At 43.4% G+C, this 18,480-nt stretch overlaps 2 protein-coding genes across 3 annotated transcripts in view; one reads left to right on the top strand and one right to left on the bottom strand.

Moving 5' to 3' along the window:
* Positions 1-16,170, bottom strand: part of G3bp2 (G3BP stress granule assembly factor 2) — an 89,823-nt gene extending 73,653 nt beyond the window's left edge. The window contains exons 1-2 of the mRNA XM_070012869.1: positions 16,008-16,170; positions 15,773-15,906 (exon numbers count right to left, since the gene is read on the bottom strand). The gene's annotated coding sequence lies outside the window, so the exon portion shown is untranslated. The remainder of the gene's footprint in view (positions 1-15,772; positions 15,907-16,007) is intronic.
* A 186-nt stretch (positions 16,171-16,356) lies between these two features.
* Uso1 (USO1 vesicle transport factor) overlaps positions 16,357-18,480 on the top strand; it is an 84,235-nt gene continuing 82,111 nt past the window's right edge. The window contains exon 1 of one of the 2 annotated variants that reach the window (XM_070012867.1): positions 16,357-16,606. In XM_070012867.1, coding sequence (XP_069868968.1) covers positions 16,541-16,606 — 66 coding nt within the window. In that variant the 5' untranslated portion in view covers positions 16,357-16,540. The remainder of the gene's footprint in view (positions 16,607-18,480) is intronic. The other variant, XM_070012868.1, reaches the window with a different exon arrangement.

Raw genomic sequence — 18,480 nt, 5'->3', positions numbered from 1 at the left:
TCTCCCTCTCTAAACTTGGATCAAAGAAGAGATCTGCATATTGTGTTTTACTGCAGTCCTTAAAACCAGGTCTGCATTTTATTTATGCATGCTGAGAGAAAAAAAGAGCCCAGTCAGCAGGCATAAAGTCCAAGATCAGGAAGATAGGATACTGAATGAGCCACAGCTGAAAGTAAATACACTCTGTATGAGCCAGATTATCTAGATTGGCATCACTGCGGTATACACCTCCTAGCAGCTAGAAGCCAGCGCAGCTGTTCACCAACCAATCCACGGACTTACAAAGGAGGTGGTGCCTCCCAGAGGCCAAGGTGCTGCTACAGCACAACTTGTGAGAGACCTGAGAAGAGGATATATACAACATCCTGGGGGACAGAATTATTATGGTCTCGTTCATCATCTCTACTGGGAATTCTCTATATCTGAAGTGTCTGAGGTCAACTTTATTTTAAAAGTTCAGGTTTTAAAAATAATTTATTTATTTTTTGTGCTGGTCTTGGGGCTTGAACTTAGGGACTGGGTGCTGTCCCTGAGCTTTTTTTGCTCAAGGGTAGTGTTCTACCACTTGAGCCACCAGCTCCACTTCTGGCTTTTTTGGTGATTAATTGCATAGACTTCCTTGTCTGGGCTAGTTTTGAACCATGAGCTTTAAATTTCAGCCTCCTGAGTAGCTCCATTATAGGTATGAGCCACTGTGCCTGGCTTCTAGCCCTTTTTGAGATGGGGCTGTTTTTCTTTTTGTTGTTTGTCTTTCTTTCTTTCTTTCTTTCTTTCTTTCTTTCTTTCTTTCTTTCTCTTTTTTTCTTTCTTCTTTTTTTTTTTTTTGGTGCTGGTACTGGGATTTGAATTTAGGGCTCCTCATTCTTGCTTAGCTTTTTTTGCTCAAGCAATAGTCTTGAGCCACACCTTTATGTCCAACTTTTTGCTGGTAAATTGGAGATAAGAGTCTCAAGGACTTTTCTGCCTGGTCTGGCTTTGAACCAGGATCCTCAGATCTCAGTCTCCTGAGTGACAGGGCTTGCAGCATGAGCCACTAGATCTCAGCACTATGTAAATTTTTGCAGTTTTGAAATTAGTTCATATGAAAAGTTAAAAATGGGCTAAGAATGTGGTTTGATGGTTGAATGCTTGCCTAGCATGCATGAAGCCCTAGATTTGATTCCTTAGTACCCCATAAACATAAGGCAGAAGTAGCGCTGTGGCTTCAGTAGTAGAGTGCTAGCCTTGAACAAAAGGAGCTCAGGGTCAGTGCGTAGGCCCTGAGTTCAAGCCCCAGGACTGGCAAACAAAACAAACAAAAAGAAAGAAAGAAGGAAATGTTGAAAGAATGATAGGCTGCTTCAGGTGGTAGATGCTTTTTTGTCCTTCAAGGTTACCTTTCCTCCTGCCCATAGTAAGAATATAATGTTGGAGATGGAGGAGCTGCTTTGTAACCACAAAGAAAGCTGAATGGCAAGCCTGGCTTGTGCAGATTGTATCCTAGAGCCTCTCAACTAGTCCTGTGCAGTTACCTCCTCATTTATTTATAGCAGTCTTTGGTTTTTTGTTGCAGTGCTTGGCAATCACAAGAGAGACAGCAAAATTAAGTAATTTGCTCAAAGCCATACAGTCCAAAACTGATGGGAGGCTAAAATGAAAACCTAGGTCTAGCTTTATAAAGAAAACGTGACTTTCTGGCCTAGGTTGTACTGAAGCCCAGGCTTCCATCCTCTGTGAAACAGAAATGAGAATTTATAGCCGTTCTGAATGAGATATGTACAGGAGAGGACCTATAGCAGAGGTTGGCATCAAGAACAGAGACTCAAATGTTGGCTGAATCAATAATTCAAGAAACTAAGCACATCTGTTTTCAGTATTCTGGTATACTGAGCTATTTTAAGTATTGAAAGAAAAAAACCCACCCCATATTTATGTGGGTGTAATACTCTAGCTGCAGATATTAGTCAGCAATTTCATTCAGTTTCTTGCATCTCGCTAACCACTGTATCCCCTTCCTTTACTCCTCCTTCTCTTTTTTCTTCTTCTCTTTATCAATCAGCCCCTGCCTGTAACTCCTCCCCTAGAGGAGAGAAAGGCTGCATAAGATCCAGTGGGAACAGTGGCTCAATCAAGGGTTTAGAACACAGGACCATCCTTCCCAGGTTGGCAGAAAACAAAACTGCTGCAGCAGCTACCCAGAGGATGAGACTCAGAAAGCTGTAGGCAAAAGAGCTAAAGCTGCAGCAAGGCACTAATTTCTGGCCAGATGAATCCATCAGACATGTCCAGCTCTTTTAAAGTGGATAAAATGGTTAGTATATGCGCACATGAAATGCACTCAATATGACATTGCAGAAATTTGTTTTAAATCTTTGTTTTTCTTTAAAACGAAGGTACTGATATTTATCAAGTAAAGACCAAAATACCCTTGTCATTCTTTTGCTCTGACCCAGATTCTAGCACTAGACCTAGATAGCAGCATCCTCACAGGATGGAGACTGGTTACAGCAACGATTTAATGAACTCTTAGAATCTCAGCTACTTAGGAGTCAGTACACATGCTTGAGAAAGAGAGAGAACATCTAGGAATTGAGTCTGGGTCACACCGAGTCTCACAGATTTTGTAGCCCTGCCCTGTGGAAAGGTCTTGTGTGGGTACTGTAGATGGGCTGGGCAATTGGAGACCTTCTAGCTCTTTATACTATCCACAAGTATGGTACTTGTGAGGCTCTGGGCAAGGCAGCTTCCAAGGACAGAAGCTGCAAAGGGAAGAGGTCTCTTTGCTTTTCTCTGCTGCTGATCTCACCTTCTTATCTTCCATTCCACTGTCACTGGATTCCTGAGCTGCAGGCAGACAAAAATGTCCACATTTAATTCTTCAATCCGCCTGCCTCTGCAGGTTCTATGCCTTCTACCTTAGCATCTGCAAGTTACTCAGCTGAGCCTATCTAGGTGGTATATTTGCTAATCACAGACCATTGACAACTCATAATCAATTTCATTAAAGAACTGGAATTGGGGGCACAGTAGAAGGCATGCTTGATTTTCAGTAATAAACACACACACACGCACACACACATACACACACACACACATACACACACACACACTAAATCGAAGTGGGGAAACCTTAAAGGTGTGAGATGGAACTTTGGTCTAGGTCAGCTACCATTTATTGGCCTGGAGGCCCAATCTACTTTGATAGATGGTATTCTCACCTCAAGAGATAGACATTTAGCTAATTAGGAGGCTGAAATTGGAACTGAAGGCACAGCTCAAGTGGTATGGCACCAGCCACGCTCAAAAAAGCCGAGAGAGAATATGAGACTCTGAGTTCAAACCCCAGTACCAGCATCAAACAAAACAAAACAAGAACAAAAGAACCATAGACATAGGAGAATGAAACTCAGAGGATAGACGTAGAAGTCCAGCCAGGACAAAAAAGTCTTGAAGACTCCAAAGAGACCTTCTGCTGGGTATCAGTGCCTTCTATCTGTAATCCGGGCTATGCAAGAGGCTGAGATCCAAAGAACAGTGATTCAAGTCAACCTGGGGAAAAAATGTCTAAGAGACTGCACCTCCAAAATAACCAGCAAAAAGATCAGGGTTCTTAGGGTTATCAGCTCAAGTTGTAGACTGTCAGCCAATCAACAAGCTGAGCAAGTCCAAGGCTCTGAGTTCAAAACTCAGTACTGAGAGGAAAAAAAAAAGAGAGAGACAGAGAGACAGAGAGACAGAGAGAGACAGAGACAGAGAGACAATCCTGCAAGCCAATCTCTTATATATCCTCACATAAAAGCCTCACATAAACTCTAGCTGGGTACCAGTGGCTCATGCCTATAATCCTAGCTACTCATGGCTGAGATCTGAGGATTGTGGTTCTAAGCCAGCCCAGGCAGGAAAGTCCCTAAGATTCTCTTATCTCTAATAAACTACTCAGAAAAAAGCTGGAAATGGAGCTGTGGCTCAAGTGGTAGAGCACTAGCCTTGAGCACAAAGAGGCTCAGGGACAGAGCCCAGACCGAGTTCAAGCTCCAGGACCAAAAAGAAAAAAAGCTACAGACTCAGGCAAATAAGATTGATCAGCTGTTCTGGGCTCATGCTTGCTGGCGAAGGCAAAAGTGACTCCATCATAAATCATCTTGCACTTCCATGGAATTTTGGCATCAGTCAATAATGTGAACTGCAAATGCTTTAGTCTAGCTGTAGAATGGGACAATTATCTCACTATTCATATCTCACTATTCAGGACCTGCCTGTACAGCTAGCTTAGAGAAAAGGAAAAGACTATAGATGTATACAGGGAAATGACAAATTCTCCACAGGAAGCAAGAGTGCCAACACTTGGCATTCCATAGTTTCATAAAAAAATCTTTTGGACTGAAAATAGGATTTCCTAACTTGAATGTTTCATAAGCAAGTAATGTTTATTGATGTTTTAAAAAGGGAGCCAAGGGCTGAGGATGTGGCTTAGTGGTAGAGTGCTTGCCTAGCATGCATGAAGTCCTGGGTTCGGTTTCACAGTACCACATACATAGAAAAAGCCAGAAGTGGTGCTGTGGCTCAAGTGGTAGAGTGCTAGCCTTGAGCAAAAGAAGCTCAGGGACAGTGCCCAGGACCTGAGTTCAAGCCCCAGGACTGGCAAAAAAAAAAAAAAAAAAGTAGAGCCAAGTGCCAGTGGCTCACACCTGTAATCCTAGCTACTAAGGAGGCTGAGATCCAAGGATCAAGGTTCAAAGCTAGTTCAAGTAGTAAAGTCTATCAGACTCTTGGCTTCAATTAACTACTAAAAAGCCAGAAGTGGAGTGGTAACTTAAATGGGAGAGTGTCAGACTTCCAAAAAAACCCACAAAAAACCCCAAAGGATAGTCTGAGTTCAAACAGGAGGAGGAGTGGGGGGGGAGGGGGGGAAATGACAGGGGGGAGGGGGGAGGGGAGGAGGAACAGGCAACGGTGGCCAATGAGAAGAACAGGATCTAGAAATAGTAAAAACCTAGATTTCACTACTAGGGTACTGGGGTATGAGCTGGGCCTTACTAAGCAAGCACTTAACACTCTTATCACCTGAGCCATGCATCCAGCCTAGGAAAATACCTTGCTGTTCCAGATTAAGCTACATTTATAGTGATGTATTTCTTGGTAACGTGAAGCAGCATGGTTGAGTTGGTCCTATGACAGGGTTATAGCTTTAAATGTTCAGTGTTAAGAAATTGATTATGCAAACCCCAGAGATGTCTGGGTTCTGCATTTTAACATTTATTGAGTACTTGTTGTATTTTCAGTACCAATCTTATAATAAAATCTAAAGGCAACCACATGTCTTGATTACTGATCCTTTTAGAACAAGTGGACCTGGAAGCCTAGACTCAATAGCATGTACAGCATCTCAACTAGAGTAAGCCATTGCCTTGGTCATGGTTCACATCCCTAGGAAGGGAGTCTGTGCATTTTGGCCTCCGGGACTTTTTGTTCAAATAAACAGGAAATATAAAACAAATGAAATCAAACAGGTAGAGTAGGATGAGGGACCAGAACCTTCTTTGTGGGACCTTCCTCTCCCAAGGAATGTGCTTGGTAATGTATTTCATAGACGGCATTAAGAAAGGATGAAAGCCAGGTGCCAGTGGCTCACGCCTGTAATTTTAGCTACCCAGGAGGCTGAGATCTGAGTTGATCAAGGTTTGAAGCCAGCACGGGAAAGTCTGTGAGACTCTTATCTCTAATTAACCACCAGAAAACCATAACTGGAGTTTTGGCTCAAAGTGGTAGAGTCCTACCCTGGAGCAAAAGGAGCTTAGGGACAGAGCCTACACCCTGAGTTCAAGCCCCACATCTGACAAAAAAGTAAAAACATTAAAAGGAGGGCTGGAAAGGTGGCTCAGTGGTAGAGTGTTTGACTTGTGTGCATGAGGCTGGGTTCGATTTCTCAGCACCACATAAGCAGAAAAAGCTGGAAGTGGTGCTGTGGCTCAAGTGGTAGAGAGCTAGCCTTGAGCTGAAGAGCTGAGGGACAGCGCCCAGGCCCAAAGTTCAGGCCCCACAACCAACCAAAAAAAAAAAAAACAAAAAAAAAAACGAAAGGATGAAGCCAAGTGTGGGTGGCTGATAATGCCTATAATCTAGCTACTTAGGAGGCTAAGCTCTGAGGATCATAGTTTGAACCAGCCCTGGGCAGAAAAGTCTGTGAGACCCTTTTTTTGGGGGGGAGGGGAGAGTCAGTTTTGGGGCTTGAACTCTGGGCCTGGGCGCTGTTTCTGAGCTCTTCAGCTCAAGGCAAGCACTCTACCACTTGAACCAGAGCAACACTTATGGTTTTCTAGTGGCTAATTGGAGATAAGAATCTTATGCCATGAACTTTCCTTGCCCGGGCTGGCTTTCAACAACGATCCTCATATTTCAGCCTCCTGAGTAGCTAGGATATAGGGATGAGCCACTGGTACCCAGTTTGTGAGATTCTTAGCTCCAATTAACCACTAAAATGCCAGAAATGAAGCTATAGCTCAAGTGGTAAAACACCAACCTTGAGTAAGCAAGCTAAGACAGAGTTTAGGCCCTGAATTCAAGGCCATTAGGCATGCATACACACATGATTAAAAAAAAAAACTTCTATATATTGATATGGAACAATCTCCAAGATGTGGTAAGTAAAAAGGTAGAGCTGGTAGCTGGTGGCTCATAACTGTAATCCTAGCTACTCAGAAGGCTGATAGCTGAGGACTGAGGTGAGGTTCAAAGTCAGAGTGGGCAGAAGAGTCTGATTCTCCAATTAGCCAGCACAATTCCAGACTGGAGGTGTGGCTAAAGTGAGATAGTACCAGCCATGATGGAAAAATCTAGGTAACAGCATAAAGCCCCTACACACACAAAAGAAAAAAAGAAAAGAAAAAGGAGAACTGGGAAAAGAAGGGAATATTGGTAGAATAGCCCTTGGCTAGAACGTCCAGTTTGTTCCCTACCCCCTGAAAAAAAAAAAAAGAAAAAGAGAAAAAGAAAAGGTACTGAGGCTCAAATGTCTAATACTACCTATTTTGAAGGAGGAGATCAGGAGATTATAGTTCAAGGCCAGCTCAAGTTAAAACAAAAATTGTGAGACTATCTCAACCAATGGACAGTTAAAATGGTACATGCCTGTCATTCCAGGAACTTGGTGAAACACAAAGAAGGATAGCAGTCTAGGCAAGCCCAGGCATAAAGTGAGACCCTATCTTAAAAAAAGGGGGGTGAGGGGCTGGGAAGTTGGCTCAGTGGTAGAGTGCTTGCCTTGCATGCCTGAGGCCCTGGGTTCAATTCCTCAGCACCACAGAAGCAAAAAGAAAAAAGCCGGAAGTGGTGCTGTGGCTCAAGTGGTAGAGTGCTAGCCTTGAGCTGAAGAGCTGAGGGACAATGCCCAGGCCCAAAGTTCAGGCCCCACAACCAGACCCAGAAAAAAAAAAAGTAATACAACTACAACACATTTGTGATTTGTTTATCTAAACAGATGTACAGAATTGTTCACCTAGGACAAGGTGAACAAGGAGTGGTAGGACAGGTTTTCATTCATATGGTTTTGCAATTTATAGTTTAGTTGTATCTGATGACTAGTGACAATGTATGTGATATAATTTTGACTGTGAACTTGTTTGGATTGAGAAGTGCCTAGGAGATTAGTAAAGCACAGCTCTGGATGTGTCTGAGATGAATTTCTAGAGAGGGTTAGCTGGGGGGGGGGGAGTGGGCAGGAGGGGCGTAAGACTTGCCTTGAGGGCTGGGAAGGTGGCTCAGTGGTAGAGCGCTTGCCTTGCATGCCTGAGGCCCTGGGTTCGATTCCCCAGCACCACATAAGCAAAAAGAAAAAAGCCGGAAGTGGCGCTGTGGCTCAAGTGCCAGCCTTGAGCTGAAGAGCTGAGGGACAGCGCCCAGGCCCAGAGTTCAAGCCCCATGACCAGACCCCCCCCCCCAAAAAAAAGACTTGCCTTGAATTTTGGGTGTCATCATCCTATGGGCTGGGGCCTAAACAAATAGAAGGAGCTAAAGGAGAAGCCAGCAGAACACAGGCCTTCTCTACACTCATATTCTGTCTGTGCTTCTCCCCTTCCCCACCTCCTCCCCCATGATGACAACTGTTCTACTCTGCAACATACTACCCACCACAATGAACAGAAACCTTCAAAATTGCAAAATGAAACTTTTCCTCCCTTAAGCTGTTTCAGTTTTTGCCATAGCCATGGAAGTCTGACTAGATACCATATAGGTGTAGTGCCAGTTTTAAAGAAAAAAGCAGCCAGTAAAGAACAAAGCTGCCACTAGCTCATGCCTGTAAGCCTAGTTACTCAGGAGGCTGAGATCTGAGGATCATGTTTCAAAGCCAACCCAGGCAAGCAAAGTCTGTGAGTCTCATCTCCAATTAGCCACTCAGAAAATCGGAAGTGGTGCTGTGGCTCAAGTGATAGAGCACTAGCCTTGAGCTGAAAAACTTAGGGACAGCACCCAGGCCCAGAGCTCAAGCCCCACAACCAACAAAAAAAGGAAAAAAGAAAAAAGCCATTGCATTAGTGTGGTATTCTCAAAGCAAGCTGGCTAAGGGAAGAGGTTTTTTTTTTTTTGGGGGGGGGGTTCAGTCCTGGGGTCTGAACTCTGGGCCTGGGCACTGTTCCTCAGCTCTTCAACTCCTACCACTTGAGCCACAGCGCCACTTCCAGCTTTTTTTCTTTTTGTTTATGTGGTGCTGGGAAATCGAACCCAGGGCCTCATGCATGCAAGGCAAGTGCTCGACCACTGAGCCAGGGAAGAGGTATTTTTTTCAATAGGTTGTGATGTGAACTTAAAAATGTAAGTCCTTTACTACACAGATTTTTTTTATAATGATGATAAAAGTCAAGTGTTGGTTATGAAAGGCCACTAAAATATGTATAAGCTAAAATTAGTATGCTAATAACATTTTCTGAGCTGACTTTCTGAGGAAATCTGGCCATCAGGCTTTGCTTAACAACACATGCAGAATTTCAACTCCTATGCACATAAAGCCCACAATGGGAATTTTCTCACTCAGGGAAACCACTCATCCATTAGTTACAAGTACCTATTCTATGTCAGATACTGTGCTACACGAAGAAACCAAACAATTTACAAAAGAATTAAAATCTTTGCTCTCATGGTGTTAGAATTCTGGTGAGGGGAAACAGATAACAACAACACATAAAACATTGTATTTCATTAATTCTACAATTCACACCATTCTTTATTTTTTAAAACCTGAACATAGGATTTTTTTGTTTTTTAATTTTGTGTTAGGGCTTCAACTCAGGGCCTGGGCTATGTTCTTTTCTTTTTTTCTTTTTTTTTGGGTCCGGTCGTGGGGCCTGAACTCTGGGCCTGGGCGCTGTCTCTCAGCTCTTCAGCTCAAGGCTAGCACTCTACTACTTGAGCCACAGCACCACTTCTGGCTTTTTTTTCTTTTTGCTTCTGTGGTGCTGAGGAATTGAACCCAGGGCCTCATGCATGCAAGGCAAGCGCTCTACCACTGAGCCACCTTTCCAGCCCCTGGGCTATGTTCTTGAGCTTCTTTTTGCTCAAGGCTAGTACTCTACTACTTGAGCCATAGCTTCACTTCTGGACTTTTTGGTAGTTTATTGGAGATAAGACTCACACCCGAATATCACAAAGACCATACTAAAGCTACCAGCACAACTATGTTTATTGCAGCATTATTTAACATAGCTAATATATGGGACCAATCCAGATGCCCCTCAGTAGATGAATGGATCAATAAAATGTGGTATATATACACAATGGAATTCTATGCCTCCATCAGAAAGAATGACCTTGCCCCATTTGTTAGGAAATGGAAAGACTTGGCAAAAATTATATTAAGTGAAGTAAGCCAGGCCCAAAGAAACATAGGTCCATGGTTTCCCTTATTTGCAATAACTAGTATATGTCTGGGACAAGCAGGAAAGGTCAGATAAGATGGTTTAAGTGAAATGAACCCCAAGATAGGGACACAAGTGTTTTTTTTTCTTTCTTGTTATTGTTTCTAATGTATTTATAAGGTACCACATGATTTTTTTGCTGCTTTGTATGTCCTCCCCCACAGTATAACCCCTGTTTTCACTGTATTTGATGTTGGTATAATTTGGGGGAGGGGAAGGGAAAAAAACCAAATTGTTTAAATAGGGATACAGGTTGACCCATTGCAACAATGAGACGTACATGACTCTATGTCGAAAAAGAAAAACGAACTTTACAATTTAGGTGGCAGGGGTGGGGGGTAGCGGGGTGGGGAGAGTTGGGGGGTGGAGTGTAGTTGAGGTGGGAGGGAAAGGATGGCAGGGGAGAAACAAAGGAGGAGGCAACAATGCTGGATAAAAAATGTGCTCATTGCCGGGCGCTGGTGGCTCACGCCTGTAATCCTAGCTACTCAGGAGGCTGAGATCTGAGGATCGCGGTTCAAAGCCAGCCCGGGCAGGAAAGACCATGAGACTCCTATCTCCAATAAACCACCAGAAAACCGGAAGTGGCGCTGTAGCTCAAGTGGTAGAGCGCTCGCCTTGAGCTGAAGAGCTGAGGGACAGCACCCAGGCCCAGAGTTCAAGCCCCACGACCGACAAAAAAAAAAAAAAAAAAAAAAAAAATGTGCTCATTACCTTGCTCATGTAACTAACCCCTCTGTACAGTATTTTCACAATAAAAAATTTATTAAAAAAAAAAAAGACTCACACTAACTTTCCTGTCCAGGCTGGCTTTAAATCATGATCCTCAGTTCTCAGCCCAGTAGCTAGGATTACAGGCGTGAGCCACCCGGTACTGGAATGATTTATCTTTTTTTTTTTTTATTGTAAAGATACTATACAGAGGGTTACAGTTACATGAGTGAGGTAATGAGTACACTTCCTCTTGAACATTGTTACCCCCTCCATTGTTTTCCCCCTACCATCCCCTCCCTCCCTCCCTTCCCCGAGGTTCTTTTTTTTTTTTTTTTTATTGTGATTAAGTGATTACATAGTTTCCGGAAGTTCACAGTATTGTGGAATAATGATGCTCATTTAAAGTCACAAGTTCATTCTAACTTTCCTGGAGCAAATTGTCTGTCACAGTCTGTAATATATAACGGTGCTCACATGTTATATACCATATATGTGATCAGCAGCATGGGGATATTTGGTAGTGGTTCAACCAGATGAGTGGGAGTTCTTTGTTTCTTAAGTCCTGTTAGTTTTGTCATATCACCTAACATTTTGGATTTAGCATCCACTTATCAGGAAGACCATGTACTGTTTGTCTCTTCGTTCTTGGCTTACCTCGCTCAACATGATTCCTTCTAGCTCCATCCATTTCCCTGCAAATGCCATTATTTTGTCATTTCTAATGGCTGCATAATATTCCATTGTGTATAGATACCACAATTTTTGGAGGAATGATTTATCTTTTAATAGACTATACCTTACAATTGCCAGGATGTTGTTTTATTGTACCTTTAAAAAAACAAAAAGCAAAAAAACAACCCACCAATCCTGACTCAGGGCTTGTCCCTGCTCAAGGCTAGTGTTCTACTACTTGAACCAAAGCTTTTTTTTTTGTCGGTCATGGGGCTTGAACTCAGCCTGGATGCTGTCCCTCAGCTCTTCAGCTCAAGGAAAGTGCTCTACCATTTGAGCCACAGAGCCACTTCCTGTTTTCTGGTGGTTAATTGGAGATTAAGAGTCTCACAGACTTTGCTGCCTGGGCTGGCTCTGAACCTCGATCCTCAGATCTCAGCCTCCTGAGTAGCTAGGATTACAGGTGTGAGCCACCAGCCCCCATGATGTTTTTATTTACTTTGTCTAAGGTACACTTTATAGTGTAGTAATTTCAGTTAAATATAGGATATATTGTACATAGAATGATGTACCAGCCAGTGTGCCCACACTGGCTCACACACAAAAGAAAAAAAAAAAAAGAAAAAGGAGAACAGGGAAAATAAGGGAATAATAGTAGTATAGCCCTTGGCTAGAATAGGTCGTGTTTGTTCCCTAGCACCTCAAAAAAAGAAAAATGAAAAGGTACTGTGGCTCAAATTTGTAATATTATTTCCAAGGAGGATTTCATCAGGAGGCTGAGATCTGAGGATCACGATTAGAAGCCAGCCTGGGCTGGAAAGTCTACAAGACTCCTATGTCCAATTAATCACAGAAAAAGCCAGAAGTAGCACTGTGGCTCAAATGGTAGAGCACTAACCTTGAGCAAAAAGTCACTCAGGGACAGCAAGTACCCAACTCAGAGTTGGAACCCCAGGACAGGAAAAAAAAAATGTATCAGACCAATGGGAGTAACACATTATTTTATGTACTATTTTGTGATTATAAGGAAAAAAGAACAATCAGGAGAGACCTATCTAACATTTAAGTCAATTTAAAGCAGGTGAGGGCCTGAGCCAAAGCTCTGTGTAGACAGAGTAGCAAACACCCAAACACAGGAAAGAACAAGTGTAAAGGCCCAAAGGCAGCAGGGCAAGATTATGCAGGGACTGCACAATATTGCAGAGTGGAAGGACAATGTGGTATTTGAGAACACAGACTCTGGACCCAGTCTACCAGTTCATGCTCAGCTCTGCCACTTCCTAGCAGTTCCTTCACTGACCAAGTTAACTCGACCCGTTTCTCCATCTTCAAACAGATCTAATAACATTATCTCAATGAGTTGTGAGTATTAAATCAATTACTACTACTACTATTATTACATGACCTCACAAATCCTATCAAGCACTGTAGCATCAAGTGTCACCTCCATGTTTATGACATTGTTATTTTGATTAGTCAAAAATTTTGATTGCACCTTATCATTATCTATTTGTATGTTGTGTGGTTAATGGATAGTAATGCACAGATATATTAACAATGTTTTGGAATACTGATTTTTTTTCCCATTAACTTGTCTTTAAAGCCCCTTACGTGCTGCATTTCAAATACAAATTCTCATTTCTCCTCATTCCCTATGTGCCAACCACCACTTCCCAACTAAACAACAATTTTGTATGATGACATTTAATTGTTTTTGTTGAGTTTCCCCACTGGAAAGTAAGAAAGGATGGGAAGTGTGATACTGAAAGAAGCAACTTAATAAGCTAGATTTCAAATCAATCAATTTTGTTAGATGCTTTATTGTCAGATTTAGTTTAGGAAAAGAAAAAACATATTTACTCAAAATTTTGGGTTATGTGTATTTTAAATGATTTACAGCACTCTTATCCTGATGCTTGGAATTATCCAAGTCAGAAGTATAACAAGTCAAGTAGTCACAAGTTTTTCCATGTTTCTTTCTTCCTTTATTTAGCAAATAATTTTTAAGCATTTCCCATGTTAAAGAATTATGCCAGATGATAAAATAGTACAAAGAGGAATAAGATATACTGTAATCTCTAACTTTTTTGTTTTTTGCTAATCCTAGGACTTGAACTCTAGCCCTGGGTACTGTCCTTGAGCTTTGGTGCTTAAGGCTGACTCTCTACCATTTGAGCAACGGCTCCACTTCTGGCTTTTTTGAGGTTGACTGGAGATAAGAGCCTCAGGGGCTTTCCTGCCAGGGCTGACTGTGAACCTAGATCCTCAGATCTCAGTCCCCTATGTAGCTAGAATTACAGGTGTGAGCCACCACCCAGCTTTTCTTTCTTTTTGTTTTGGGTTTTTTTTTGGTCCCTAAGTTTTCTCTAAATCACTATCAGTGGATTAATTTGTAACCAACTTCTTTCATAAGTAGGTCATGGTAAGACTGAAAGCTCAGGGAACTTGTGGCTCCACCCTTATTACCTGGGTACACAACAATCCATCCCTGCCCATAGTCCCTCCTTCCCAGGAAATTCTGTTACAGAAGAATGCAGCTAAAATGAGAAATTCTTCACCAGCTGTTATTATTACATGTGCTCCCTCTCCCCGGGCTAAAACAGAACAGAATATTTTGACACAGCTGGCACATTAAAGCATACTTGCTCAAATATCAAGGTACTGTCTCCTTACTGAATATTATGAAGACTCAAGCCCTTGTCAAACTCAGTACCTAACCACTGACGATGGGGTAGAAGGCTCAGGGAGGCTCTGAGTGAGGCTAAGTGACTGGGTGAGGCTCTTTACACAGACAAGCTGGTTTAAAAAATACTGAATATTTATTGGCTACTTTTTTTAGACTGCAACAAAATGCCCCCATGGAAAATGTCTTATGCAAAATGTCAAGTGTCTAGTTTTTAAAGCACAGGACAATGTGAAGCTCATGGCACTCTTGGAAGTGTTATCATCATTTTCTTACAACCTTGGTACTGAAAACATGAACTTTCACAAAAGCTTTTATGATATGTGTTCTCAATGATTTGACCTCACAAATGAAACAAGGTCCTTCTTCCTGAGTATAAGATTTGCAAATCCTTTCAATGATTTATTCACTTATTCACAAATAACACTTTTTATAAGACAGTAGTAAACAGCAGAGATAGAAAAATGGACAACATAGTCCTGGTGGTTAAGTTTGGCTTAACTGTCTTAATTACATGCCCATCATACATGAATATCTTCAAAGTGTTAGCATGTAGATATGTACCTGGCTTTCAAGGAGGATTTCAGGAGGTGATGCCAGTGTTGAAGCTTAAGGATCTAGCAGGAATTTATTGTGTGTGTGAGTCCTGGGAACTGAATTCAGGGCCTGAGTGCTGTTCCTAAGCTTTTCTGCTCAAGGCTAGCTCTCCACAACCTCATGCTTTTGGGGTAGTTAATTAGAGTTAATTAGAGACAACAGTCTCACAGGCTTTTCTGCCTGAGCTGGCTTTGAACCACAGTCCTCTGATCTCAATCTCCTGAGTAGTTAGGATTACAGGCATAAGTCATTGGCACCTAGCAGTAGGAATTTGCCCAATGAAGAAAAGGGAAGGGCAAACTTTGGGGCAAGAGAAAAATGCCAGAGTTATGTGGCAGAGGCAAGAGCTGGTAAGTAGGCAAGAACCAGATCATAGCAAGCAAACTAAAGAATCTGGACTTTTATTAAGAGGAACCAGTGGATGATTTTAGGAAGGGAAATAACATGGACAGGTATTTTCTTATTGGGGAGGGGCTTATCCATGGGTGAACTGAGCAATGCATTGGAGGGAAGCCAGTGTTAAATGCAGAGAGACTAGTAAGGAGGCTATTCTTGTAATCTCAGTGAGAAATGATGAAAGAATATAAGCCATGTCACAGGCAGAGAGGATGGAGAGCAAAGGAAATATCCTATAAATAGACATCATACACTTGACTTGCTTGTACATGAGGAGGTGGAAAGTCACAGTCTTTCTTCCCAGATTCCTCCTTCTGGGCTTAGGCAAGTATTTAGTGGTACTATTGAGACAGGGCACAGAGAAGATGCATATATATACAATATACATATTTATGTATATGTGCATCTTCTGTGTGCCATATATATGTAAAGGAGGCTGGGGAAAATGATGAGCTCAATTTTAAACAGGGTATCTTCAGACCTACAGTGAATTAGATGGCAAGGTACATGAGTCATTTAGTTAGCTGTGCTTTTCAGGCTCAAGAAATTTATAAGACTCTTCCAGAAACATGTGGACCTGTCAGTCTCATTTCGAAAGCAATAGACATCACTGACTGGGGAACATGACATTTTGCCTGTTTAAAAGAGAAACAATGAAAATGCAGGAGTTGAGAGTTAAAAAACAAAACATTATGCTACTCACTACCAAATATGACACGTTGGAGCACATTATTTCTAATTTCGATTTGCTCACTGCAGTAAGCTAAAGGCAGGCATCCGTTTGATGAGTTTACTTCTTCAAAACACGTGAAAATTAGTGTACCTGGTGGTGTTTGGATCTAGGAATTCCTCTGAGCAGGTTTGAAGAGCAAGAGCTGAGAAGCGCGCCCTCCAATGGCAGTGGAATGAAGGGTCTCTAGCACCTTTTTTTTTTTTTTTTAACCATCAAACAAAGCCCTGTGAAGAAATACAATTTTCGGGGATCAGAAGGCCACAAAGATCGTCCTGCTAACTCAAAGAATCCCCCAGAGCCCGCCCTGGGGACACGACCCCCTTACCTGTCACGTTGTCCCAAAGCAAATTTCACTTTCCACTCAAAAAAATAAAGACCCCAGACTTGACAGCTTGCAGTAAGTGCCTCGGGGAAACTGTCATAACATCCTACAAGCCAAAATGCGTAGTCTACACGGATCCTCCCAGCCGGCTGGGCAAGGCTTCGACCACGTGGGTGTCTGCGGCCAGCCGGAGCGAATTGCGAAGGGAGGGAGGAGGCGTGTCCCTGCGGCGGGAGGCGGGGCCGAACCAGAGGGCGTGGCCCAGAGGATCCCGACTGTCCCCTCTCGCCTTTTGCCTTCGCCCTTCGAGCCGCCACGTAACGCCACGTCCTCGCGCATGCGCACGTCGGCCAGCGGCGGCGGCTGTTTCCGGGGTTGGGGGGACTGGAGCGGCTGCGGCGGAGTCAGCAGCAGCGGCGGTGGCCGCGACCGGGCAGTGCAGAGTGCGGGCTTGGGGGCGAGGCCCTGCAGGAGGGCCTGGGAAGTTCTCTTTTCTTTCCCGAAGAGGCTGATACAGCCGGTGACTGAACTGCAAGATGAATTTCCTCCGCGGGGTGATGGGGGGTCAGAGTGCCGGACCCCAGCACACCGAAGCCGAGACGGTGAGAGGAGCAGCGGGGCCGGGACTTGGGAAGGGGTCCGGAGGACGCAGGGGCCTGGCGGCCACCGCCCGAGCCTCACCGCAGGCCTCGGGGTGGGGGGGATCACTGGCCCCCTGTCCGCTTTTGCCTATTCTCCCCCTTCCTGAGTCCCCCGAGTTATTCTCCCCTTGCGGCGGCTCGGCCCGGCCGGCTGCTGTCAGCCGCGCCCCACCGCTCCCCCGACCCCGCGAGGCCCGCCGTGGGACCTGGCCCTGGACCGATCCGATCCGGGGCAGAGGTGCTTGGGACCGGCATCCCACGCCCCCGGGACCGCGGGCCCCTCCCTCCTTCCCTTCAGCCCCGTGACTCCATTGGCCCGGGAATCCTCAAGTCCTGTTCTCATTCTCGCGGTCTTGAGATGTTGGCTTTTGGGGAGGACTGGAAAGGGGGTTTTAAAGACCCAGCTGTTGATTGGTAAAGAGCTTGTGGCTAAGAATAAAACGATATTCTTTGGGGGCACCTGCTCCTGGCCCATCAACTGCAAGGACGGGCGTTTTGCCTACATTTCAGATTCGCCCAAATGTATGTCATTTGGCAGATCACTCGCTTGGGTGGTTGTAGAAATCTTTTACGCCCAAGTCACTTTGGGAGACACATCTTACACGTTTTTTTTTTTGGGGGGGGGGACACCATAAAAATGTCCAGCCATCAAAAAGCAGTATTTGATAGTTGAAATTTGGTTAGTCTACTGGAAAAGATAATATATGACATTTTCTACGATTAAGCCTTGAGAGTAGTAATTATTATTATTATTTAATGGTAAGAAAACTTGGCAGAGATTGATTGAGTAAATAGGAAGCAAGCAAGCAGACAAGCACAAAGGAAGGGGCACACTCTGGGTGCTCTTGAGGAGAGACAGAGATACTGAGAAAAGTGATGACATTGTAAACTTTGGATAGTTGCCATAGAAAAACTTGTACTGAGATCCTGAAAAGGTAATAATAATAGTTTTCATTTGTCAAGATCATACACCTGTGTTAGATACTATGCTGAATTCTTTATATTGCACATTCTCCTGTAATCTTTAACTACCCTGTATCTACATGATAATATCTTCACATTACAAAGAAAGAAATGAGGCTTAGGGAGGTGATGGAACTTGAGGAAAATCATTTTTTTTAATTTTATTTTTTGTCGGTCGTGGGGGCTGAACTCTGGGCCTGGGCGCTGGCCCTCAGCTCAAGGCTAGCATTCTACTACTTGAGCCACAGCACCACTTCCAGCTTTTTTCTGCTTATGTGTTGCTGAGGAATCGGAACTCAGGGCCTCATGCATGCAAGGCAAGCACTCTACCACTGAGCCACCTCCAGCCAACTTGGGGAAAATTTTAGAGCTAGGATTCCAGCTATTCTTGCCTAAATCTCAGTTTCTATCTGCGAACTTTTGGAAATTTATGTAGCAATGTTAAAATTAACTGTCTTAAGCCTGAGTTAGAAATTTATTTTGAGGAGGGGTGCACTGAGGATTGAACCAAAGGCCTTGCACATGGCCAGGCATTCTCTCTTATCTCTGAGCCAGACCCTCAATCCCCAGCACCAGGATAGAACTGTTGAAAACAGAAGCTGAAACGTGATGAATCTTTTTGCCTCATTTGAAAACCTGATCTCCCTCTTCTTTTTCTTAGTCCTCCTCCTTGTCTGTCTCCTCCTCCTTCATTATGTATATACACACATGACATTTGGCTTCATATACCTTCCCATTTGGTAATAGGACAATAAGCTACTCTTAGTAGAAGACCATGTTTTCTCCAGGTTACCACATTCCACCTCTACTTTGTTTTGTTTTTGTGTCTGAGACACATGCTTTTGAATTGTATCTTTTAAAAAAATTATAGA

This window comes from Dipodomys merriami, unplaced genomic scaffold (genome assembly GCF_024711535.1).
Source record: "Dipodomys merriami isolate MVZ:Mamm:240054 unplaced genomic scaffold, mDipMer1.0.p SCAF_9, whole genome shotgun sequence".
Taxonomy (NCBI): Eukaryota; Metazoa; Chordata; class Mammalia; order Rodentia; family Heteromyidae; genus Dipodomys; species Dipodomys merriami.
This window is presented reverse-complemented; position numbering and strand designations above follow the sequence as displayed.